General features: G+C 44.9%; 1 protein-coding gene across 1 annotated transcript in view; it reads left to right on the top strand.

Annotated features, from left to right (window-relative positions):
• The first annotated feature begins 3,718 nt into the window (after window positions 1–3,718).
• Window positions 3,719–26,279, top strand: part of LOC120928081 (kinetochore protein NDC80 homolog) — a 59,395-nt gene continuing 36,834 nt past the window's right edge. The window contains exons 1-7 of the mRNA XM_040339173.1: window positions 3,719–3,818; window positions 5,983–6,082; window positions 9,790–9,891; window positions 14,110–14,227; window positions 18,567–18,739; window positions 20,730–20,832; window positions 24,237–24,323. Of these exons, the coding sequence (XP_040195107.1) occupies window positions 5,988–6,082; window positions 9,790–9,891; window positions 14,110–14,227; window positions 18,567–18,739; window positions 20,730–20,832; window positions 24,237–24,323 (678 nt within the window). The 5' untranslated portion in view covers window positions 3,719–3,818; window positions 5,983–5,987. The remainder of the gene's footprint in view (window positions 3,819–5,982; window positions 6,083–9,789; window positions 9,892–14,109; window positions 14,228–18,566; window positions 18,740–20,729; window positions 20,833–24,236; window positions 24,324–26,279) is intronic.

Here is a 26,279-nt window from a genome sequence, read left to right as displayed (position 1 = left end):
TTTGGGCACCGGCTATAATCCCAACCTCCTTGTTATTGCTCTTATCTAGTGGGCAGCACGGTGGTGTAGTGGTTAGCACTTTCACCACGGTTTCTAAACTGGTTGGAATCCCGACCACCATCATCTGCCTGGAGTTTGAATGCTTTACCTGTGCGGGTTTCCACACTCTAAAGACATGCTGGTAGGTTAACCACTTAAGACCCGGACCAAAATGCAGGTAAAAGACCAGGCCCCTTTTTGCGATTCGGCACTGCGTCGCTTTAACTGACAATTGCGCGGTCGTGCGACGTGGCTCCCAAACAAAATTGGCGTTCTTTTTTCCCCACAAATAGAGCTTTCTTTTGGTGGTATTTGATCACCTCTGCGTTTTTTTGCGCTATAAACAAAAATAGAGCGACAATTTTGAAAAAAATGCAATATTTTACTTTTTGCTATAATAAATATCCCCCAAAAACATATATAACAAATTTTTTTCCCTCAGTTTAGGCGATACGTATTCTTCTACCTATTTTTGGTAAAAAAAAAAAAAAAAGCAACAAGCGTTTATTGATTGGTTTGTGCAAAATTTATAGCGTTTACAAAATAGGGGATAGTTTTATTGCATTTTTATTATTATTTTTTTTTTTTTTACTACCAATGGTGGCGATCAGCGATTTTTTTCGTGACTGCGACATTATGGCGGACACTTCGGACAATTTTGACACATTTTTGGGACCATTGTCATTTTCACAGCAAAAAATGCATTTAAAATGTATTGTTTATTGTGAAAATGGCAATTTGGGAGTTAACCACAGGGGGCGCTGAAGGGGTTATGTGTGACCTCATTTGTGTTTCTAACTGTAGGGGGGTGTGGCTGTAGGTGTGACATCATCGATTGTGTGTTCCCTAATATAGGGACGCACAATCGATGACAGCGCCACAGTGAAGAACGGGTCCCGCGGCCGAGGTCACTGACCTTCGGACCGGGTAGCGGGAGCGCACCCGCGACCCACCGCTGGGCTTTATACAATCACGTACAGGTACGCGATTGTGCCCAGTGGTGCCATTCTGCCGACGTATATCGTCGTTAGGCGGTCCTTAAGTGGTTAATTGGATCCTGTCTAAATTGGCCCCTAGCATGTGTATGAGTGTGTGTTAGGGACCTCAGGTTGTAAGCTCCTTGAAGGCAGGGACAATGTATATGTAAAGCGCTGCGTAAATTGACGGCACTATATAAGTACCTGAAATAATAATAATAATCTATTAATAAAAAGGAGAGAGAAAAAAGCGAGAGCGAAAAAAAAAAAAGACAGAGAGAGAGAGAGAGAGAGAAAAAAAGAGAGAGAGAAAGAGAGACACACAGCAGTAATACACTGGTATTCCCAGTGACTGTCGGGGGAGGGAGGGGTGTCGGGACAAGTCTGATCATTGGAGAGCAGGCTCAGTTCCCAGCATAGCTAGAGAACTGCCCACGTTGTGCTCTCCTGCTTAGTGTGGTCAGTTATTAATAGGAAAGCAGAGGGGACAGGAAGGAACACCAGGGATTTCACACAAAGGAATCAATACAAAGAGGACAGGAGACTCTCTCATACGCGGTACAGCAGACACATGTCGGGGGGTATAGAATGTACAGGCCGGCAACTCAACAGCTTCTCCACAGAAAAGATTTATTAAAGCATTACAGCAGTAACGTCATCCCAAAAAATGCTTGACGCGTTTCGGCCTTCAGCAAAGCATATTGGGGGTAGCTTGCTATAATTAAAAAATGCCAACCACAACATACAAGGCCATTCACAACATCGCTCCCCCCCCCTCCATCTACATCACCATCCTCATCCGCAGATATCACTCAACTCTTCCCCTCCGCTCCTCCCAGGACCTCCTGCTCTCTAGCTCCCTTGTTGCCTCCTCCCATGCTCGCCTCCAGAGCCTCTCCCATCCTCTGGAACTCCCTACCCCGGTATGTCCGATCAGCCCCTACCCTGTCCACCTTCAGAAGATCCCTGAAAAACTCATTTATTCAGAAAAGCCCACCCCACCTAACAGTCCCCGAGCCCCCCCATTAAATCACTCTCCGCAGCCATTACCTTTTGTACCCCCTCCCTTTAGAATGTAAGCTCTACGAGCCGTGCCCTCCTCTACCTTCTGTATTGTACTGTAATTGTGCTGCCCCCCCCCCCTCTACATTGTAAAGCGCTGCGAAAACTGTTGGCGCTATATACCGTATTTATCGGGGTATTGCGCGCTCCGGCGTATAGCGCGCACCCCTAATGTGGACCTGCATTCCTGTAAAAAAAAAACATTTTAGTACTTAGTTTTGGTGTCTTGCGCGACGTCCCATCGGCGGCCTCGTTGGGTCCGGCGTCCGTCTGCGGCTTCGGTGGTGTCCTCCTCGTCCGGCGTCCTTCTACGTCCATCGTGGTGTCCTCCCCGCGCTGTGTTTGAACCACTGCGCCGGCATATACCGAGCGCAGTACACTCGGGTATAGTCTGGCAGGCTCGGCTCCTCTCGCGTAAAGGACGTGACCGCGAGAGGAGCCGAGCCTGCCCGACTATACCCGAGTGTACTGCGCTCGGTATATGCCGGCGCAGTGGTTCAAACTCAGCGCGGGTATCGGCGTATATCGCTCACCCACGATTTTGCCCTGATTTTAGGGCAAAAAAGTGAGCGGTATACGCCGATAAATCGTGTATAAAAATAATGAGGGGGCACTTGGAAGAGGAGAGGAGCGCCGGCGGGGGACACCCGAGAAGAGGAGGATCGGGGCTGCTCTGTGCAAAACCATTACACAGAGCAGGGAAGTATCACATGTTTATTATAAAAAATATATATATATTACCTTTAGTATCACTTTAATGTGTTTTTACAGAAATGTTATGTTTTATAAACCATTTGTGACCACATCATGTGATATAAAATTAGAACGACCATCATTTTATTCTCCGGGGGTCTCTGCTTTTTCAGACATATATATGGGGGGTATTTAGCGTACATTCACACTTAGCGGACTGTAAACGTGTGCCAAAAAAAAACAATCACACCACGCTTATGTGCGTTTCTGCGCCACAATGTTTGTGAAACCGGTTTACTGAAATAGACCGCCCTACTGCGGCAAAATCACTCACGTGCCTTATTAGGGGGGAGGGGCTTCGTACATTGTACGCCTTTTTTTGTTGTTGCTGCATTTGGGGCTCCGTTAACCCTTCAATGCCAAAACACTTTCAACCCCCTTTCCTGCCCATAAAAAATATAAACAAAATTCTACATTTTTGATTGTTTGGGATGAACCAAGCTGGGCGTCATTCACCCCAAAACAGGAGTGTCCTGTCTGGTCCTGTTTATTGTGTGTAAACAAAGCACACGTGACCTCAGCCCTCTCACCTCCACAATAATGGGAGGCTCACAACACACAGCAACACAAACCATTCCCATCAATTCATTCCATATTATCATCTCACCGTCTGATCTTCATCCTCGTCCGCCATCTTTACTTTCTCTCCCCCCCCAGCTCAATCGCTCGCCTACTTCCGGGTGTACAAATATGGCGCCCTCTAGCCCCCCGCCCTTTTATCGCACCACGTGACCGCTTTGCCAACCTAGGCTGCTGATGCGCTCTATAAGGTGTACCAACATGGCTCCGGTCCCTCCGCCCACTTGCCATTTTAACTGATCGGATTGGACGGGGGAGAGCCTGGGAGGGGCTCGGTTTTGGGGGAAGTGCAGTGGCGACGTAACGTCACTTCCGTTACATATTCTGACGGGTTGCTTAAAATGACGTGACACAGGCGCCGAGTTTAAAATCCTCAAGCTTCTGTGAGAAAGCTGAGAGCAGCAACAGGTGAGTATGAGCTGGGCGGCACTCAGGTGACTTCTGGTGCCATGCATATAAATGGAAATGTTGGTTTGCCAGGATATAATATAATTTGCAGAAATGATATGGGAAAAGTATGTAAAATGGCATTGTACAAATCTTTGTAATTTTTTTTTCTTTTCAAATGGAGTAATGTTACTATGTATATAATGTGGAAGTTTAAATAAAGGTTTAAAAAACAAACAAACAAAAAAAACACTTTGGGTGCCATGCAGAGCTGCGTGTTCCCACCATGCTCCCCTTAGCAACCAGCCCCCCTTATCTATCTACAGTTGTCCCCTTAGCAACCAGCCCCCCATCTATCCACATTTGTCCCCTTAGCGACCAGCCCCCCCATCTATCCGCATTTGTCCCCTCCCCTCCCATCTATCCACATTTGTCCCCTTAGTGACCAGCCCCCCTCCCATCTATCCACAGTTGTCCCGTTAGCAACCAGCCCCCCATTTATCCACATTTGTCCCCTTAGCAACCAGCCCCCCCCCCCCCCATCTATCCACAGTTGTCCCATTAGAAACCAGCCCCTCATTTATCCACAAATGTCACCTTAGCGACCAGCCCCCCCCCATCTATCCACAGTTGTCCCCTTAGCCACCAGCCCACCCCCATCTATCCACAGTTGTCCCCTTAGCCACCAGCCCCCCCCCCCATCTATCCACAGTTGTCCCCTTAGCCACCAGCCCCCCCCCCATCTATCCACAGTTGTCCCCTTAGCCACCAGCCCACCCCCATCTATCCACAGTTATCTCCTTAGCGACCAGCCCACCCCATCTATCCACAGTTGTCCCCTTAGCGACCAGCCCACCCCCATCTATCCACAGCTGTCCCCTTAGCGACCAGCCCCCCCCCCATCTATCCACAGTTGTCCCCTTAGCCACCAGCCCCCCCCCCATCTATCCACAGTTGTCCCCTTAGCCACCAGCCCACCCCCATCTATCCACAGTTGTCCCCTTAGCGACCAGCCCACCCCCATCTATCCACAGCTGTCCCCTTAGCGACCAGCCCCCCCTCTCTATCCACAGTTGTCTCTTTAGTGACCAGCCCACCCCCATCTATCCACAGCTGTCCCCTTTAGCGACCAGCCCACCCCCATCTATCCACAGTTGTCCCCTTAGCCACAAGCCCACCCCCCATCTATCAACAGTTGTCCCCTTAGTGACCAGCCCACCCCTCTCGATCCACAGTTGTCCCCCTTAGCGCCCAGCCAACCCCCATCTATCCACAGTTGTCCCCTTAGCCACCAGCCCACCCCCATCTATCCACAGTTGTCCCCTTAGTGACCAGCCCCCCCTCTCTATCCACAGTTGTCCCCCTTAGCGCCCAGCCCACCCCCATCAATCACAGTTGTCCCCTTAGCGACCAGCCCACCCCCATCTATCCACAGTTGTCCCCTTAGTGACCAGCCCCCCCTCTATCCACAGTTGTCCCCTTAGCGACCAGCCCACCCCATCTATCCAGTTGTCCCCTTAGCCACCAGCCCACCCCCATCTATCCGTCCATCGTTCTCACCTTAGGAACCAGCAGGATTCTATTTATCGGATGGATTGGGGGCTGGTTGTTTTGGCGAGAGCTGTAGACGGAGGGATGGGGGGCTGGCTGCTAATGTGGACATCACGCTTGTACTTTACCAATCCTAAAATGCAGACTGTTCACTCTGAGTGTCCTCTGTATGATAGGAGGTCACATGACTGGCAGGTCACATGACTGAGCTCTCCTGATAACTAAGGATGAGCTCTGGCGTGTTCGCATAGAACACGTGCAGAGCCCGCCAGGAAGTGTGCGCTGCGCTAATAACAGCCAGGGAGACATTTCACGATCCCTGCAGCCGAGCAGCGGGACAATGTCTCCCTGGCTATGATTAGCACAGCGCCGTGCACACTTCCTGGCGGGTTCTGCACGTGTTCTATGCGAACACGCCGGAGCTCATCCTTACTGATAACATGAAATAAACATGTTGAGGTGAGTGCAGTGCTGGACCCGGGGGACATGTAATAAACATTGATATCATATCCTAGTCGCTCCTCTACATCCGGGCCCCGAGATATCGCCTGCCAGGAACGTGGAACGGCCGGTGATTGGATAGTCGGCATCTTATAAACCGATAACCCACCAAATGTTTTCTGTCTCAGACCAGGAACAATGAGGAAAAGTGCAGTCGCCAACCGACAGTCCGGGCTCCCCGTACACATGCGGGTCCAAGATGGCAGCCGAGCGGGACTGACCACCCCTCAAACGTAAGTCCCTACAGGCTTCTGGGACAAAAGGTTGTGGGGGGGGGGGGCGGCCTAGAGACTTTCCTTCCCTTCTGCTCGGGAAGTTGGGGGGAATCCTCTACAGAAAATAAAACTCTGGCAGAGATTCTAACCCTCACTTCAAAAGGAAAATAAAGTTGCCTGTAGTTCAGTAACCAGTCAGAATCTATATTTTGTACTGACCTTGAATTCTGATTGGATGTTAGGAAGCGGTAAAGGGTACTCTTTGTTTGAGGAATTTTCAAAAGGGATCAGTTCGTAAGGGTCCGTTTTAAACTTGTGTTGGCCATCCAATGAGCGATCTGCAGTGGATCACTTTTCAAAGGGCATGTGGCAGGCAGTGACGCGGCAATATGTCATCTTCCTGTTTCAACTCCGAAATGCCCGCACTAACATTTCCCAACTGCATTGCACACAGTTGTGGCCCCATTCAGTTGACTGGGTGGTGTCACCAGCTGAATGTAGTGGGGGGGGGGGGGGGGTAATTTTTGCCTTGGCATATGTATACCTTTTGAATTAATAAAGTAATGCGCTAAAGGGAACCTTCCAATATTACACAACCTTATACAAATTCCAAAGGCATAAAAACAATCGGTGTACAATGAAATCACAGCCATGAAAGTCCAATATGTGAACAACTTTTCACCACCAATTAGTGGGTGTACTGCTCACCTAACAGTTAATGAATTGATTGCCAAGAGGTGTGTTTCTTGTTTTGTGTGTGTGTGTGTGTTTCTTGTTTTGTGTGTGTGTGTGTTTCTTGTTTTGTGTGTGTGTGTGTTTCTTGTTTTGTGTGTGTGTGTGTGTGTGTGTGTGTTTCTTGTTTTGTGTGTGTGTGTGTGTTTCTTGTTTTGTGTGTGTGTGTGTGTTTCTTGTTTTGTGTGTTTCTTGTTTTGTGTGTGTGTGTGTGTGTGTGTGTGTGTGTGTGTGTGTGTGTGTGTGTGTGTGTTTCTTGTTTTGTGTGTGTGTGTGTGTTTCTTGTTTTGTGTGTGTGTGTGTGTTTCTTGTTTTGTGTGTGTGTGTGTTTCTTGTTTTGTGTGTGTGTGTGTGTGTGTGTGTGTTTCTTGTTTTGTGTGTTTCTTGTTTTGTGTGTGTGTGTGTGTGTGTTTGTGTGTGTGTGTTTCTTGTTTTGTGTGTGTGTGTGTGTTTCTTGTTTTGTGTGTGTGTTTCTTGTTTTGTGTGTGTGTTTCTTGTTTTGTGTGTGTGTGTGTTTCTTGTTTTGTGTGTGTGTGTGTTTCTTGTTTTGTGTGTGTGTGTTTCTTGTTTTGTGTGTGTGTGTGTGTGTGTGTGTGTGTGTTTCTTGTTTTGTGTGTGTGTTTCTTGTGTGTGTGTGTGTGTGTTTCTTGTTTTGTGTGTGTGTGTGTGTGTGTGTGTTTCTTGTTTTGTGTGTGTGTGTGTGTGTTTCTTGTTTTGTGTGTGTGTGTGTGTGTGTGTTTCTTGTTTTGTGTGTGTGTGTGTGTGTGTGTTTCTTGTTTTGTGTGTGTTTCTTGTTTTGTGTGTGTGTGTTTCTTGTTTTGTGTGTGTGTGTTTCTTGTTTTGTGTGTGTGTGTTTCTTGTTTTGTGTGTGTGTGTGTGTTTCTTGTTTTGTGTGTGTGTGTTTCTTGTTTTGTGTGTGTGTGTGTGTTTCTTGTTTTGTGTGTGTGTTTCTTGTTTTGTGTGTGTGTGTGTGTTTCTTGTTTTGTGTGTGTGTGTGTGTGTGTTTCTTGTTTTGTGTGTGTGTGTGTGTGTTTCTTGTTTTGTGTGTGTGTGTGTGTGTTTCTTGTTTTGTGTGTGTGTGTGTGTTTCTTGTTTTGTGTGTGTGTGTGTGTTTCTTGTTTTGTGTGTGTGTGTGTGTGTGTGTGTGTGTGTGTTTCTTGTTTTGTGTGTGTGTGTGTGTGTGTGTGTGTTTCTTGTTTTGTGTGTGTGTTTCTTGTTTTGTGTGTGTGTGTGTGTGTGTTTCTTGTTTTGTGTGTGTGTTTCTTGTTTTGTGTGTGTGTGTGTGTTTCTTGTTTTGTGTGTGTGTGTGTGTGTGTTTCTTGTTTTGTGTGTGTGTGTGTGTGTGTGTTCATCTAAGTTATCGGTTTTAAGGGTGTACTCACTTTTGTTGCCAGCGGTTTAGACATTAACCTCTTGCCGACCGCCCACCGTAGTTTTACGGTGGCAGGTCGACTCGGCTGTGCAAAATCACGTAATATAACGTAGCAATGCAGCCACTAGGGGCGCTCGCCGATGAGAGTGCCCGGCGGGCGCGATCACCGCCGTGCACCCGCGATCGCTCGTTACAGAGCGTGACCCGGGAGCTGTGTGTGTAAACACACAGCTCCCGGTCCTGTCATGGGGAGAAATTACTGATTTGTATGAACAGCGATCTGTCATTACCCCTAGTCAGTCCCACCCCCCCCCCTCCCTTCAGTTAGAACACACACAGGGAACATAATTAACCCCTTGATTGCCCCCTAGTGGTTAACCCCTTCCCCGCCAGTGACATTTTTTACAGTAATCGATGCATTTTTATAGCACTGATCGCTATAAAAATGCCAATGGTCCCAAAAATATGTCAGAAGTGTCCACCATAAGGTTGCAGTATCGATAAAAATCGCAGATTGCCACCATTACTAGTAAAAAAATTAAATTCTAAAAATGCCATAAATCTACCTATTTTGAAAACGCTATAACTTTCCACAAACCAATCAATAAACGCTTATTGCGATTTATTGATTGGTTTGTGGAAAAAATATGTAGAAGAATACGTATCGGCCTAAACTGAGGAAAAACAATTTTTTTTTATATATTTTTGGGGGATATTTTATTATAGCAAAAAAAAAAAAAAAATTTATATAGATAGATATTTTTTTTTTTTTAATATATATATAAATATATATATATATATATATATATATCGCTTTATTTTTGGTAATAGCGCAAAAAATAAAAACAGCAGAGGTGATCAATTGCCACCAAAAGAAAGCTCTATGGGCATACCCCGCTTTAAGTACACTCGCGAGTAAAGACATGCCTGCGAGTGTATGTAAAGTGCCTTACAAGTACTGTACAGACATTTTGCAGCCGAAGGAGCTGAAGCTCCGAGAGCATACCCCACCCTGTTCCAGTGTGCCCCTGAGACCTCAACTACAGCTCTTGACACCCCCACTACAGTCCCTGACCCCCCCACTACACCCTAGAAGTGAAAAAGGGTATTGTTTCACTTTAAGTACATTTTCGTTTTACATACATGCTCTGGTCCTGTTGTGTACTTAAAAGTAAGGTATGCCTGTATTTGTGGGGGGGGGGGGGGACGCCAATTTTGTTTGGGAGCCACGTCGCACGACCACGCAATTGTCAGTTAAAGCGACACAGTGCCGAATGGCAAAAAGTGGCCCCGGTCATTGACCTGCAAAATGGTCCGGGGCTGAAGTGGTTAATGGCTGTGTGTTGAGTTATTTTGAGGGGACAGCAAATGTACACTGTTATACAAGCTGTACACTCACTACACAACATTGTAGATACAAAGTGTCATTTCTTCAGTGTTGTCACATGAAAAGATTGAAGAAAATAGGTTACAAAAATTTGAGGGGTGTACTTACTTTTGTGAGATATTGTATGTTTGAGGGTTATTTTTTTCTAGCAAAAAATACTGTTTTAAACTTGTAAACAGGGATCAGAAAAGGCTGGGTCTTTAAGTGATTAATTGCTTTTTTTTTTCTCTCCAGCAAAGAGAGGCCTGGGCTGGGTAAGCTGAGTCTGGGTAAGCTGAGTATGGCCAAGCCGATCTCTGGGACCTCGGAGAGGAAGACCAGCTTCTTTGGAAAGAGGTAAAATGACTGAAATTAAAGGGGACCTTCACTATAGACCAGGGCTCGACAAAATCCGGACGCCCAGTCGCAATTGTGACCTGGCGCCCAGGGAAGCTTAGGCCTGCAGAAGGCCGCGGCCTCAATTACCGGCCGGCGCGGGCCGGACGGTAATTGAGGCTGCGGCCTTCTGCAGGACTAAGCTTCCTTCTGTGATCTGGCGCCATCTTGTGGTGGCCGTTGGCATTACAAGTAGCAAAACAGCAGTTCTAATGTGTTTTTCACTGCCACCTCCTTCCCTCTAATTGGAGCCCCCAAACATTATATAAATATATTTTTAACACTCTAGAGAATAAAATTGGCGGTCGTTGCAATACTTTCTGTCACACCGTATTTGCGCAGCGGTCTTACAAGTGCACTTTTTTGGGAAAAATACACTTTTTTGAATTAAAACATAAGACAACAGTAAAGTTGGCCTAATTTTTTTTTTTTATTATTGTGAAAGATAATGTTACGCCGAGTAAATTGATACCCAACATGTCACGCTTCAAAATTGCGTCCGCTCGTGGAATGGCGACAAACTTTTACCCTTTAAAATCTCCATAGGCGACGTTTTAAAAATTCTACAGGTTGCATGTTTGAGTTACAGAGGAGGTCTACAATTATTGCTCTCGCTCTACCGATCGCGGCGATACCTCACATGTGTGGTTTTGAATACAGTTTTCATATGCGGGCGCTAGTCTCGTATGTGTTCGCTTCTGCGCGCGAGCTTTGCGGTACGGGGCACGTTTTCTGGCTCCTAACTCTTCTCAAGGGGTTGTTGTTCTTTCTTTCTTTCTTTCTTTCTTTCTTTCTTTCTTTCTTTCTTTCTTTCTTTCTTTCTTTCTTTCTTTCTTTCTTTCTTTCTTTCTTTCTTTCTTCACTTGCCTCTTTCTTTCTTTCCTTCTTCACTTGCCTCTTTCTTTCTTTCCTCCTTCACTTGCCTCTTTCTTTCTTTCCTCCTTCACTTGCCTCTTTCTTTGTTTCCTCCTTCACTTGCCTCTTTCTTTGTTTCCTCCTTCACTTGCCTCTTTCTTTGTTTCCTCCTTCACTTGCCTCTTTCTTTCTTTCCTCCTTCACTTGCCTCTTTCTTTCTTTCCTCCTTCACTTGCCTCTTTCTTTCTTTCTTTCCTCCTTCACTTGCCTCTTTCTTTCTTTCCTCCTTCACTTGCCTCTTTCTTTCGTCCTCCTTCACTTGCCTCTTTCTTTCGTCCTCCTTCACTTGCCTCTTTCTTTGTTTCCTCCTTCACTTGCCTCTTTCTTTCTTTCCTCCTTCACTTGCCTCTTTCTTTGTTTCCTCCTTCACTTGCCTCTTTCTTTGTTTCCTCCTTCACTTGCCTCTTTCTTTGTTTCCTCCTTCACTTGCCTCTTTCTTTCTTTCCTCCTTCACTTGCCTCTTTCTTTCTTTCCTCCTTCACTTGCCTCTTTCTTTCTTTCCTCCTTCACTTGCCTCTTTCTTTCTTTCCTCCTTCACTTGCCTCTTTCTTTCGTCCTCCTTCACTTGCCTCTTTCTTTCGTCCTCCTTCACTTGCCTCTGCCTCTTTTCTCTTTCTTTCGTCCTCCTTCACTTGCCTCTTTCTTTCGTCCTCCTTCACTTGCCTCTGCCTCTTTTCTCTTTCTTTCGTCCTCCTTCACTTGCCTCTGCCTCTTTCTTTCGTCCTCCTTCACTTGCCTCTTTCTCTTTCTTTCGTCCTCCTTCACTTGCCTTTTTTTTTTTTTTTTTTTTTCTTTCGTCCTTCACTTGCCTCTTTTGTTTCTCTTTCGTCCTCCTTCACTCGCCTCATCCCATTTTGCTTTTAAATGTCCTTATTTCTTCTGAGAAATCCTCACTTCCTGTTCTTCTGTCTGTAACTCCACACAGTAATGCGAGGCTTTCTCCCTGGTCTGGTGTCGTGCTCGCCCCCTCTCTTGGACTACAGGAGAGTCAGGACGCCCACTAACACACAGCTACTTTCTCTATCTGCAACGTAGAGAGCGTCCTGACCCTCCCGTAGTCCAAGGGAGGGGGCGAGCACGACACTCCACACCAGGGAGAAAGCCTCGCATTTCTGTGTGGAGTTACAGACAGGAAGTGAGGATTTCTCAGAAGAAATAAGGACATTTAAAAGCAAAATGGAAGGATGAGGTAAGTGAAGGAGGACTGCACTGAGGTAAAAGAAGATCTTTAGGGAAACATCTTTATTTTTTTTATTTTTTTTACCTTTACAACCCCTTTAACTTCCCAGCATGTCTTTGGAGTGTGGGAGGAGCGCATGCAAGCACAGGGAGAACATACAAACTCCATGCAGGTAGTGTCCTTATTGGGATTTGAACAGAGGACCCCAGTGCTGCCTTCCAGGTGTAGTAACTACTAGGGCTGCGCATCTTCACCGGTCTCACGATTCGATTACGATTATCTGGTCAACGATTCGATTCGGCGATGCATCAAGATTACCGACGAGCTCTCACTTCCGCTTGGGCCGCCTAGGTGGCCCTTCCTCCCCGCAATCTTCTGAGACACATCACAGGTTCCAGAAGATTGCCCAGCTATGCAGGACAGCGCAGTGAGACATGTACACCTGGCTGTGAAGCTGCAAGCTGTCACAGCCGGATGCCCACAGAAGTATTGCCAGCGCCGTGGACAGAATGGAGTGCTTCGGGTGTCCACATCGCTGGATTGTGGGACAGATGAGTGTCTTTTTATTAAAAGTCAGAAGATACTCCTATCTCTGTTAAAAAAAAAAGTCAGAAGATACACTTTTTTTTGTAGCTGCTGACTTTTAATATTTTTTTTTTTTTACTGAACTCTGCTTTTAAATAAAAATAACCTCACTCCCTTAAAGTGGAGTTCCACCCAAAAGTGGAACTTCTCCTTTAAGCACTCCTCGCCCCCTGACATGCCATATTTGGCATATCATTTTTACCTCTTTTTAGTGGGACTTCCTGTCCTGGCTGCCTAGGTGACTCCTTCTGTCGCCCTAGGTGGCCCCTCCATTCCAGTGATCTTCTGGGACACAGGTCCCAGAAGTTTGGCTGGCCAATGGCAGATCACAGTGCGCGCCTGGCCATGAAGCCGTAAGCTATCATGGCCGGGTGCCCACAGTAGATATGATGGCATTGAGGAGAGGAGCGGGGAAAGGTATGGGGCTCTGTGCGGTCGCATCGCTGGACCGTGGGACAAGTAAGTGTCGGTTTAATAAAAGTCACCAGCTACACTTTTGGTAGCTGCTGACTTTTACTAAACGAAAAAGCGGTGGAACTCCACTATAAAAAGTGATTAGTGCACTACAGGGTACAGGAATATACAAATGTGGCTGCTGAGAGGTCTGGAGGGATTATAATTCACAGCAAGTTCCCTGTACTGTCTGTGTTGAAATTTCCCTGGCTTCCCAAGTTCGCACATTCCAGCACACTAGAAGTTAACACAATGGAATGTGCAAACTTAGGACACCAGAGAAATGTCAACATAGAGCACATGGAGGAGGAGAAAGAATACTGCTGTAATTAAGAATCCCCTATTTGCAATACATGCCGTTCTAAACCATTTAATGGCCACTGCTGCATGTGCTGTTTTAAATATATACAGTCAGCTTCTCATACCTTTGATTCTGTGTGTGTGTGCTGATCTCTGTATTTCCGCACATGTGACTCTGTCCTGTCCGGCCCGCCTCTCACCACTCGTTCTCCTCTTTCCCGACTTCAGTGGGAGTTCTCAGCCCTGCCCACCGACTGTACTATAGCTATCAGATGAGAAGAGAGGCGGGCGGGGCTGAGACGTAGGAGGTGAGAGGCGGGCCGGAGCTAACATGAGAGGAATACAGACAGCAATATAAGTATGAAACGCTGTATATTTTAAAAAGTACATGCAGCAGTGGCCATATAGTGTGTTATAGCAGCATGTATTGCAAAATGGGTATTTTATTAGACGCGCTCGGAGCGCTCTCCCGGGAGGGGCGCGGCAAGTCGGGATGACGTCACCCGACATCGATTATTGGGGTCACATGCATCGATGCCGAATCGGGGGGCCCCCGAATCGCGATGCAACGATTATATTCAACACCCCTAGTAACTACTAAGCCACTGCTCTACCCACTGCCAGCAGCTTCCATTCCTAGTCGTGATGTTGCATGGAATAACACCAACATGTATAGAGGGGCAGGGACTTGGCGGGAACCAATGTTTGTGACCGTTTTTTGATCTGATCACATTCTATTTCTCCAGGGCCAGCGGAAGCAGGAACAGCCAGTATGGGGCTTTCGGAGGCTCAGAGAAGATAAAGGACCCCAGACCCCTCCATGACAAAGCCTTCATCCAGCAGTGCATCCGGCAGCTGTGCGAGGTACTCCTTGTCTTTGTATTGATAAAGCGGAGCTCCACCTGTCATAACACCCCTTGTTATGACAGGTACCCGCTCCCATTTCCGGGTAAGATAGGTGATCGATCGTGAATTTCCACCTCCTCCCCCGCTGCCTTCTGAGACCATTTAGAACAGGGATACTCAAACTACGGCCCTCCAGCTGTTGTAGAACTGCACACCCAATGAGGCATTGTAACACACTGACATTCACAGACATGACTAGGCATGATGGGGATTGTTCCTGAACAACTAGAGGGCCGTAGTTTGAAGACCCCTGCTTTAGAAAGTGCAGCGCGTCTTGCGCATGCACAGTTGGAATCCATATGTAAAACCTGATGGCTTTACTGCCGGTTTCCCTTACTTACATTGCCTGCAGCCCATTGTTGAATCGGCTCTGCGATCAACATCGTGGGATCCCTGGACAAGTGTCCTTATATTAAAAATGTCAGCAGCTACATTATTTGTTGCTATTGACTTTTGTGATTAAGTCTGATTGTTTGTTTTTCTTATCACCATATATTTTCACTTTGTATCAGGTTTTACTGATTGATATGATATGAGCGTTTGGGGGGGACTCCCAGGACTGAGGCCCCGGGAAGGTGCAAAAATTAGATTGACCGTTGTTTGGGTATTCGGGGTATGGTCATGCATGCATAAACTTCGCAAGCCAGACCCATTTTTCCAAACCTGCTGCAGAGGGGTGACCATTAAAGGGGGCAGGGAATGGGAGGGCAGGAGCTTGAGGACCTCAGAAGAGTAAATGTTGGAGGGCCCCTAAAGATTGTAGTACTGCCGCCTCCAAAACTGTGGAGGTGTTTGACAGATCTGGCCATCTTGAATAGCAAAGTCAGAACCCCCCCCCCCCTTTCTGACAAGGATTGAGACCCCTGATACAACCTCAGGGCTTAACCCCATTCTGCCGTTTGACCCAAATCATAATAGTGAAACATGCAGACCAGAGAGAAAAACACATCTACATCTTCACCTTCCAACGTTCAGCCACAGAGAATGGGGTGGACTTTTGTAATTGGTCTTTTCATAAACAGAATGACATCATACATGTGAACACATTTCATTGGCTTAGTCCATATATAGTCCCTTATTACACGCCCCTGTGACGTCTGTTCTTGGCATCGTGGCACATGTTTCAAAGTCTTTGGGGGCCATCTTCTTCACTCGATGGGATGGGCCGGAAGGAGGGAGTTTAGGAGTGTGTACAAGGGAGGGATAACAGCTGTCTTCACTTAATCACTTCCTGAGCCGATATCTTAACTCTATAATGCAGGGCTCGACAAATCCTGGTCGCCATGGCGACTAGAAATGGGGGTCCTGGCGACTTGGCTTAGAAGGGGGGGTGCCATCTGGTGGTGAGCCGTTGGTATTACAAGTTAAGCATTACAAGTTAAACAGCAATTCTAATGTAATTTTTCACTATTTTCACTGCCACCTTCTTCCCTCTAATTAGAACCCCCAAACATTATATATATTTATCCCAAACTTTCTGTCACGCCGTATTTGCGCAGCGGTCTTACAAGCGCACTTTCTGGGAAAAAATTACACTTTTTTTTAATTAAAAAAATAAGACCACAGTAAAGTTATCCCCATTTTTTTTTTTTTTTTTGTAATATTATGAAAGATAATGTTACGCCGAGTAAATTGATACCCAACATGTCACGCTTCAATATTACGTCCGCTCGTGGAATGGCGACAAACTTTTACCCTTTAAAATCCCCGGGAAGGTCGAGCCAGAGCACACACTGTAGGACCCTGTAGATCTACATCTGTATATTTTCTTAATATTCTATTTTAGAACAAATTATTCTTGCTTAACCACTTAAGGACCTTGGGGGTGTTTTTCAGATTTGATGTTTACAAGACTAAAACAGTTTTTTTTTTTTTTTTATTTTTTTTTTTTTTTAAAAACCCCAAACATTATTCTCCAACACCCTAGAGAATAAAATGGCGGTCATTGCAATACTTTTTGTCACACCGTATTTGCGCAGCGGTCTTACAAGCGCACTTTTTTTGGAAAAAAATTCACTTTTTTTAATTAAAAAATAAGACAGCAATACATTTGGCCCGATTTTTTTTTTTTTTTTTTTATTTTTTTTTATTTTTTTTTTTTATATATTGTGAAAGATAATGTTACGGCGAGTAAAATGATACCCAACATGTCACGCTTAAAAATTGCGCCCGCTCGTGGCATGGCGTCAAACTTTTACCCTTAAAAACCTCGATAGGCGACGTTTAAAAAATTCTACAGGTTGCATTTTTTGAGCCACAGAGGCGGTCTAGGGCTAGAATTATTGCTCTCGCACTACCAATCGCAGCGATACCTCACATGTGTGGTTTGAACACCGTTTACATATGCGGGCGCTGCACACGTATGAGTTTGTTTCTGCGCGCAAGCTCGACGGGGCGCGTTTTCTGGCTCCTAACTTTTTTGGCTGGCTCCTAGATTCCAAGCAAATTTGTCAATAATAATCTGCTATAATGTCTTCTAAGGAAAGTATCAGCATTGTAGTATATTTTCACACATACATATGTGACATTTGAGTAGCTCAGGAGGAAAGTAATCAAAACACAAAAATATTAATTTTAATACTTCCATCACACCTCCCCCGCAAAAAGTTGTTTCTTTTTTTGCAATTAAAAAAAAAAAAAAAAAATTGGGAATCCACTGAGGAGACAATGGAAGAGATCAATTTGGGAGAATCTTCAATTTTATAAAATTAATAGTGCCTAAAGCCTGGACTTTTGTCCGAAGGGCATTGGCTGTGAACTTGTATTGCATACAAAGGGCAAAGAATTGTCGGCCAACAAACGACGTGGTTTTTCAGCGCCACCCTTTGGGCAACTTCTGCTAATGTGTTTATGGTGAACATTGCTTCAGAGCATGCGTGTTTGTACTTTGTCTGAACACAAGTCCATCAGAAAAAAATCCGACATCACAAATTTGCTGTGGGAAAATTTTAAAGTGCGCTATTCCACATTTGTTGGCGGAAAATCCGATAACTATTGTCCGATGGAGCGTACATTTCCCATCGGAAAATCCGATCATGTGTATGAGGCTTAAAGTGGGAGTTTCCATCCCAAAATTTTGTTTTCATTAGACCTAAAGAGAAAATGTTTTTACTGATCTGGAAATGCCTGTTGCTATGCGGTCCCACAAAATATGCCTTTGGAATAACCTAGGATTCTGACATCTCCCTCTAATGCTCCTGGGAAATGTCAATTCCCAGGATGCAGTGCGCTACCCAATTATCACTCCCCATCCAAGACTTCCAGGAAGTAAGTGCTTGTGGGCTTCACAATGCCCACAAGCAAAATGACAACGGTGTGGACAAAAAACGATCTTTTTTGAATAACTATGCGGAGCAGCGGATTGAAAAATAGTAAGTGACGGATTTATATTATAAAAACGCAGGATGAAAGGACATACATTTAAAAAATGCTAATTGTGGTTGGAACCCCGCTTTAAGAGTGACAAGGGCAAGTTCTTGTAGATGTAGAAGGTTTTTGATTAGGGTTGTCCCGATACTAGTATCGGTATCGATTCCGCGTATTTGCGGGAGTACTCGTACTCCCGCAAATACCCCCGATGCCTAAATAGAATACTTGCCCCCGCCGCATCCCCGCTGCCGCCGCCGCTTGGGTAATACGGGCGGGGAACATTACCGCTTTCATTTGAATAGCTGTAGTGTTTCCCGCCTCGTATAGACACTCCCCCTTGCTCGGGTGAACTGTCCAATCCCGAGCAAGGGGGAGTGTCTATACGCAGCGCAGCGCGAAAGACTACAGCTATTCAAATGAAAGCTGTGATGTTCCCCGCCCGTATTAACCAAGCGGTGGCGCGGCAGCATGTAGGTAAGGGGGACATGGCTGCATATATGGGGGGGACATGGCTGCATATATGGGGGGGACATGGCTGCATATATGGGGGGGACATGGCTGCATATATGGGGGGGACATGGCTGCATCTGTGGGGGGACATGGCTGCATCTGTGGGGGGACATGGCTGCATCTGTGGGGGGACATGGCTGCATCTGTGGGGACATGGCTGCATCTGTGGACACATTTAAAAAAAAGTATCGGTATTCGGTATCGGCGAGTACTTGAAAAAAAGTATCGGTACTTGTACTCGGTCCTAAAAAAGTGGTATCGGGACAACCCTATTTTTTTGATGAACATAATCGGCAGCTTTGCCAGAAACCATCGCCCCCCACCCCCCCAAATATCTGAATTCCTCAACCCGAGCAAATTAAATAAACCCCAGCTTCTTGTCTGTTTCACTCGGAGTCCTCTCTGCTTCTCCCCGCAGTTTCTGAATGACAACGGCTACTCCCAGACCGTCACCGTGAAATCACTACAGTGTCCGACAACCAAGGATTTTCTGAAGATCTTCGCTTTCATGTACAGCTTCATCTGCCCCAACTATGAACTCCCGGGCACCAAGTTTGAGGAGGAGATCCCCTGCCTATTCAAAGACCTGGGGTGAGTGCGTCTCCTCTGACGGGGGGGGGGGGGGGGAAGCCTTGAGTCCTGAGCGCCGCCCACTGTCCTAAAACGAGGAATAAGCCCCTTATATTAGGTGATGCAATGAGATGAAACCTGTGAGTTATTTTGGTTTTTAGGAGTTACGGTGCAGTGCTGTGCTGAAATGTTAATACCACAATCTACCACTAGGAGGCAGTAATTGCTTTGTTTATTGCAGACCGGTCTTGGTGCTTTAGAATGGTACCTGGTGAGGGATGGCAGTGGAGAGATTCAAGACCACTGATGGCAATACAAATGGACCCCTGTTGTATAATATCTTCCATTGTATTGTTGGAGTTTTGACTTGTTGCATATTTATTATACAGGATTTATATTAAGTCAATAGTTTACACCAGGCATGTCCAATGTCCGGCCTGCGGGCCAATCGCGTTCCGGTTTAAGATGGCCCGTCTGGTACCGTATATACTCGCGTATAAGCCGACCCGAATACAAGCCGAGGCACCTAACTTTACCAAAAAAAAATGGGAAATTGTATTGACTCGAGTTTAAGCCTAGGGTGTCCATTTTCATGCCTCACTGTGCCCATGCCTTATGGTGCCCATGCCTCGACTGACGTTTAACATGGGAGTCTATGGAAGGGGTGCCTGGCTTTTAAAAATCGGTGCTCCCCAGCCGTAGGTCCTCCAGACAAAAAACTTTGCACACTTGTAGAGGAGAAGTGGGGCTATATGTGTGCAAAGTTCCGGGGTCCAGGGGACCTACAATCAGCCAGTACCGGGTCCCCAAAGTCCGGGAGATCAGACGCAAAAAGGTGACTTGAGTATAAGCCGAGGGGGGCATTTTCAGCACAAAAAAAGTGCTGAAAAACTCGGCTTATACACGAGTATATACAGTAATTTTGACATGTATCTTGTGTGGCCCCCCAACGAATCCCAGAGCGCCACGGAGCCACAAAATATATAAATCCTGGACGGGGCGAGTGTAGTACAGGATACAGGAGTTTTTTCCTGTTTACACAACATCCTGTGTAACCACTTCGTATCCCGGCCATAGGCAAAAGATGGCCACAAGGTGGCTCTCAATTGCCAGGAGGACGTCTATAGACGTCCTCGGCTCCTCCAGCCACTGGGGGGCGCGCACACCGCATCACTGCAGTGCCTATGCGCGTGCCTGGTGGCCACGATGTCCGCCAGGTACCCCCGATCGGCTGTTACACAGGTGTGTGTGTCTGTGTGTGAAGACACAGATCACGTCCTATCAGGGAAAGGAGACCGATGCTGTGTCCCTTGTACATAGGGACACAGGTCAGTCCCCTCCCCCCCCCTACAGTTAGAATCACTAGTAGGGAACACATTTAATCCCTTCCTCGCCCCCTAGTGGTTAACCCCTTCCCTGCTAGTCACATTTACACAGTAATCGTTACATTTTTATAGCACTGATGGCTGTATAAATGACAATGGTCCCAAAAATGTGTCAAGTGTCCCATGTGTCCACTAGAATGTCGCAGTCCCAATAAAAATCGCAGATCGTTGCCATTACTAGTAACAAAAAAACATAATGCTTTATTGCGATATTTTTTGAAAAAAAAATAATGTAGAATACGTATCGACCTAAACTGAGAAATAGTTTTTTTTTTTTTTAATTGGGATATTTATTATAGCAAAAATATATATATATATATATATATATATATATATATATATATATATATATATATATATATATATATATAAATGTCAGGCAAAATGGTCGGCCCTCAAGCATGTTCACTTCATCAAATCGGGCCCTCTTCGAAAAAAAGTTTGGACACCCCTGATTTACATTTATAAAAGACACTACAGTTGCAATACAAGAGTTATGAGAACCCTGCTCCTGAGAGCTTACAATCTAATCCCTCTTCAATTCGGAATCAGCCTTTTTTGTTACATCTGTAGCAGCTGGTATGTATTTTTTTTAAATGACAATCTTTTTGTTTTCTCTTCCTCAGGTACCCCTTTCCTCTGTCAAAAAGCTCCATGTACACAGTGGGAGCCCCACACACTTGGCCGCAGATTGTGGCGGCTCTAGTCTGGCTAATAGACTGCATTAAGGTAATGACTTTCGATATGGATGCTGAATTTTCTTCAACCCCCTTCTCACCCTCCCTGGCGTCCCTGTGAAAGGTTCTTGAATGCCCACGGGGGGGGGAAGGGAGGTGTTGGAGATCATGTGACCACTGTGATTGGCTGTCAAAGTAGTCACATGATTGGGAGCTGGTCACGCCATCTACCATAGCGATCGTTGGTGGGGACCGAGAGTTGTCTTTGACAGTCTCTGCGCTGGGAACACGCAGTGAGCGCGCTCTCGGCACAGAAACCAAAGCTGCCCAGTGACTCCTATGTGCAGGTGGTAAAGCTGCCGCACGTGTGTTGCGTCTTTAAATGGCAAACAGGTTGACCGTTCTTTACCCCTTGCCTGTTGTTAACCACTTAAAGCGGAGGTTCACCCTAAAAACAAGTATATACCATTACATCCAGCATACTTCCGACATGTACAGTATGCTGGTTTTTTTTTTTTTTTTTCTTTTCCACCCGGCTTCCGGGTTCTCACTCCCGCGGGGAGTAGGCGTTCCTATGAAGAGGCGCAGTGTCATCTGGGACTTGGCCCAGATGATTGACGTGCGGATAAGCCACGTCACACGTTCCGAAAATAGCCGAACTGGGAGTCTGCTCTATACGGCGCCTGCGCACAGACTAGGAGCCGTGTAGAGCTGACTGCGCAGGCGCCGTATAGAGCCGACGTGGGGTCGCGAGACCCGTGGACCCGATCGCCGCCGGTGTCCCGCGATCGATCACCGGAGCTGAAGAACGGGGAGAGGCGAGTGTAAACACGCCTTCCCTGTTCACTGTGGCAGTGTCATTGATTGTCTGTTCCCTGATATTAGGAAAACGATCAATGACGTCACATGTCCAGCCCCGCCCTGACAGTTCGAAACGCATATGAGGTCACACTTGACCCCTACAGCGCCCCCTAGTGGTTAACTCCTAAACTTCAATTGTCATTTTCACAGTAATCCGTGCATTTTTATAGCACTTTTTGCTGTGAAAATGACAATGGTCCCAAAAATGTGTCAAAATTGACCGAAGTGTCCGCCATAATGTCGCAGTCGGGAAAAAAATCACTGATCGCCGCCATTAGTAGTAAAAAAATATTAATTAAAAATGCCATAAAACTATCCCCTAGTTTGTAAACGCTATAAATTTTGTGCAAACCAATCGATAAACTATTATTGCGATATTTTTGGTAAAAAAAAAATGTAGAATACAGTACAGACCAAAAGTTTGGACACACCTTCTCATTCAAAGCGTTTTCTTTATTTTCATGACTATGAAAATTGTAGATTCACACTGAAGGCATGAAAACTATGAAGTAACACATGTGGAATTCTACATAACAAAAAAGTGTGAAACAACTGAAAATATATTTCATATTCTAGGTTCTTCAAAGTCGCCACCTTTTGCTTTGATTACTGCTTGGCACACTCTTGGCATTCTCTTGATGAGCTTCAAGAGGTAGTCACCTGGCGCAGCACCCCATCACTCTCCTTCTTGGTCAAATAGCCCTTCCCCCGCCTGGAGGTGTGTTTGGGGTCATTGTCCTGTGGAAAAATAAATGATGGTCCAACTAAACGCAAACCGGATGGAATATCATGCCGCTGCAAGATGCTGTGGTAGCCATGCTGGTTCAGTATGCCTTCAATTTTGAATAAATCCCCAACAGTGTCACCAGCAAAGCACCCCCACACCATCACACCTCCTCCTCCATGCTTCACAGTGGGAACCAGGCATGTAGAGTCCATCCGTTCACCTTTTCTGCGTCGCACAAAGACACGGGGGTTGGAACCAAAGATCTCAAGTTTGGACTCCTCAGACCAAAGCACAGATTTCCACTGGTCTAGTGTCCATCCCTTGTGTTCTTTATCCCAAACAAGTCTCTTGTGCTTGTTGCCTTTCTTTAGCAGTGGTTTCCTAGCAGATATTCTACCATGAAGGCCGGATTCACACAGTCTCCTCTTACCAGTTCTAGAGATGGGTCTGCTGCAAAAGGTGGAAGAACCTAGAATATGAAATGTATTTTCAGTTGTTTCACACTTTTTTGTTATGTATAATTCCACATGTGTTACTTCATAGTTTTCATGCCTTCAGTGTGAATCTACAATTTTCATAGTCCTGAAAATAAAGAAAACTCTTTGAATGAGAAGGGGTGTCCAAACTTTTGGTCTGTACTGTAAGTATCGGCCTAAACTGAGGAAAAAATTTTATTTATTTTTTTGTATATATTTTTGGGGGATGTTTATAGCAAAAAAAAATTTTTTCCCAAAATTGTCGCTCTATTTTTGTTTATGGCGCAAAAAAATAAAAACTGCAGAGGTGATCAAATACCACCAAAAAGCTCTATTTGTGGGGAAAAAGACACCAATTTTGTTTGGTAGCCACGTCGCACGACCTTGCAATTGTCAGTTAAAGCGGCGCAGTGCCGAATCGCAAAAAGGGGCAAGGTCCTTTAGCTGCATTTTGGTCCGGGAACCTGCATAATGGTCCGGGGCTGAAGTGGTTAAGGTTGCACTCATGTCTGGGGAATTTTGTTACTGTGAACACTGTTCACAGAGCCAATCCAATTAGCTCTGTACCTTTTTGGGGATCTGAGATTGGTCATAGAGATGCAATGATCACATGATGTAAATAGGTGTGCGTTTACATCTGTGAGCCTCCCCCCCCATCATCATTGTAAAACCAATTGAGCTCAACAGATTTTGTTTTGGGGGTTCTGTGTTTGTAGTCTTTACTATATATATATGTGTGTGTGTGTGTGTGTATATATATGTATGTATGTATGTATGTATGTATGTATGTATGTATGTATGTATGTATGTATGTATGTATGTATGTATGTATGTATGTATGTATGTATGTATATGTGTATGTGTATATGTATATGTATATGTATATGTATATGTGTATATATATATATATATATATATATATATATATGTATATGTATATGTATATGTATATGTGTATATATATATATATATATATATGTATATATATATATATATATATATATATATATATATATACACACATATACATACTATATATATATATATATATATATATATATATATATATATATATATATATATATATATATATATATATATATATATATATATATTATGTGTATGTATATATATATATATATATATATATATATATATATATATATATATATATATATATATATATATATATATATATATATTATGTATATGTGTGTGTGTGTATATATATATATATGTATATATATATATAGTTATGTGTATATGTATATATATATATATATATATATATATATATATATATATATATATATATATATATATATATATATATATATATATATATATATATTATATTTTTATTGTTTATTTTTTTTTTTTTTTCTCAATCAGGTGCTGTGGGTAATAAAGCAACAGGATCATGTGGTCGGGGAGACGCCGTTTGGTGAAGAGAGTGATAATGGGATTGAGTTCAATCAGGTATGGTCACTTTTTTATTTTTTTTAAGCTATTTTTATTATCCCAAATCTGACAACATAGGGGTCATGTGTCCCAAAGTACCCCCCACTCTTATTGGGGGGGGGGGGGTTATTTACTAAAGGCAGATCCACTTTGCACCACAAGTGCAAAGTGCACAGGAAGTGGTCACTGGCCCAGATTCAGGTAGAATTTGCCCCTTTTTACAGAGGCACAGGGCAGCATTTTTGCCCTGCGCCCCCGCAAATTATCTGCGCTGCGCGCGATTCACAGAGCAGTAGCTCCGTAAATTGCGTGTGCGCTCTTTAAAATTGCCCTGCGTAAGGGCGCCTAATGTAAATGATCCCGTAGGGGGCGGGAATCATTTAAATTAGGCGCGCTCCCGCGCCAAGCGTAGGGCGCATGCTCCGGCGGGAAACTTTCCTGACGTGCATTGCGGCAAATGACGTCGCAATTACGTAATTTGCTTCCAAGTGAACGTGAATGGCGTCCAGCGCCATTCACGAATCACTTACGCAAACGACGTGAAATTCAAATTTCACGACGCGGGAACGGCGGGTATACTTTAGCATTGGCTGCCCCTACTATTAGAAGGGGCAGCCTTACGCTAAAGACGCCCTACGGAAACTCCGTAACTTGCGTACGCAGGGCCCGCGCAACATTGTGAATCGGTGTTAGTATGCAATTTGCATACTATACACTGAGCACAATGGGAGCGCCCCCTAGCGGTCATCGCAAGAATGCAGCCTAAAATCTGCGTGGCATAAGAGCCTTATGCCACGCAGATTTTAGGCTGCAGTCGGCGTTACGATGTTCCTGAATCAGGAGCATTCGTAACGCCGGAGCAAGTCAGCAATTGCGCTGTGTAACTATGGTTACGCAGGCGCAATTGCTCTCTGAATCCAGGCCACTGTAGATCTGAGGGGAATATGCAAGGAAAATAAACATTTTGGACTGCACATGATATTCAAATCAGCAGAGCTTCCCCGTCATGTCAGATCTACCCTCTCAGATTTACAGCAACTGTACTTCCAAGTGCACTTTGCACTTGTTTGCACTTGTAGTGCAGAGTGGATTTGCCTTCAGTAAATACTCCCCTATGTGTCCATCTGTCCCTCATATATCTACAGTGGGGGAAATAATTATTTTGTGTGTGTGTGTGTGTGTGTGTGTTGTGTTTTTTTTATTATTTATGATGGAGACAGAATATCAACCAACAATCGCAGGGAAAAAAAACACGTGATAGAAATGTGTTAAATTGAGTTTCAGTTCAGTGAGTAAAACATGACTTGGTACTGGGAGCGATTTGATGGTTATTTCTTCCATTTGTGAATAATCGCTTCAACAATTGTCTCCTCACCATGATTCTTGCTGATGGTCTTGTAGCCCATTTCAGACTTGTGCAGGTCTACAAGCTTGTCCCTGACGTCCTCTGACAGCTCTTTGGTCTTGCCCATGATGGTGAGGATTGAATGGAAGAAACATAGGCGTGCGCACAGGGTGTGCCTGGGCACACCCTACTGACCCTGTGCTGGGCAGATTCCCCCTGCTACTTGGCTGCAGCGAAACTGGGGCATCTCTGTCCTCTGTCCCTTTCTCTGTCTCTAAAGTGAGAAATCGGGGGTCTGTTTAGACCACTGATATCTTACCTAGGCCCCCATGGGGCTCCAAAAAAAGTAAATTAAATATTGTAATAATAAAAAAAATATACAAAATAAACTGACACCAGTCTGTGCCCTTTTGACACTGTCCATTGCCCTATTGTTTTGGGGTGCACACCAATGGGAAGAAAGATTCTGTGGACAGATGTCTCTTTTTATACCCATAACGAGGTCTCTCTCGTATATATTTTATTTAGTGGGGATCCAACGTTTGGGCACCCCAGGTAAAAATGTGTATTAATGTGCATAACGAAGCCAAGGAAAGATGGAAACATCTCCAAAAGGCATCAAATTACAG

Source organism: Rana temporaria, chromosome 2 (genome assembly GCF_905171775.1).
Source record: "Rana temporaria chromosome 2, aRanTem1.1, whole genome shotgun sequence".
NCBI classification, from domain to species: domain Eukaryota; kingdom Metazoa; phylum Chordata; class Amphibia; order Anura; family Ranidae; genus Rana; species Rana temporaria.
This window is presented reverse-complemented; position numbering and strand designations above follow the sequence as displayed.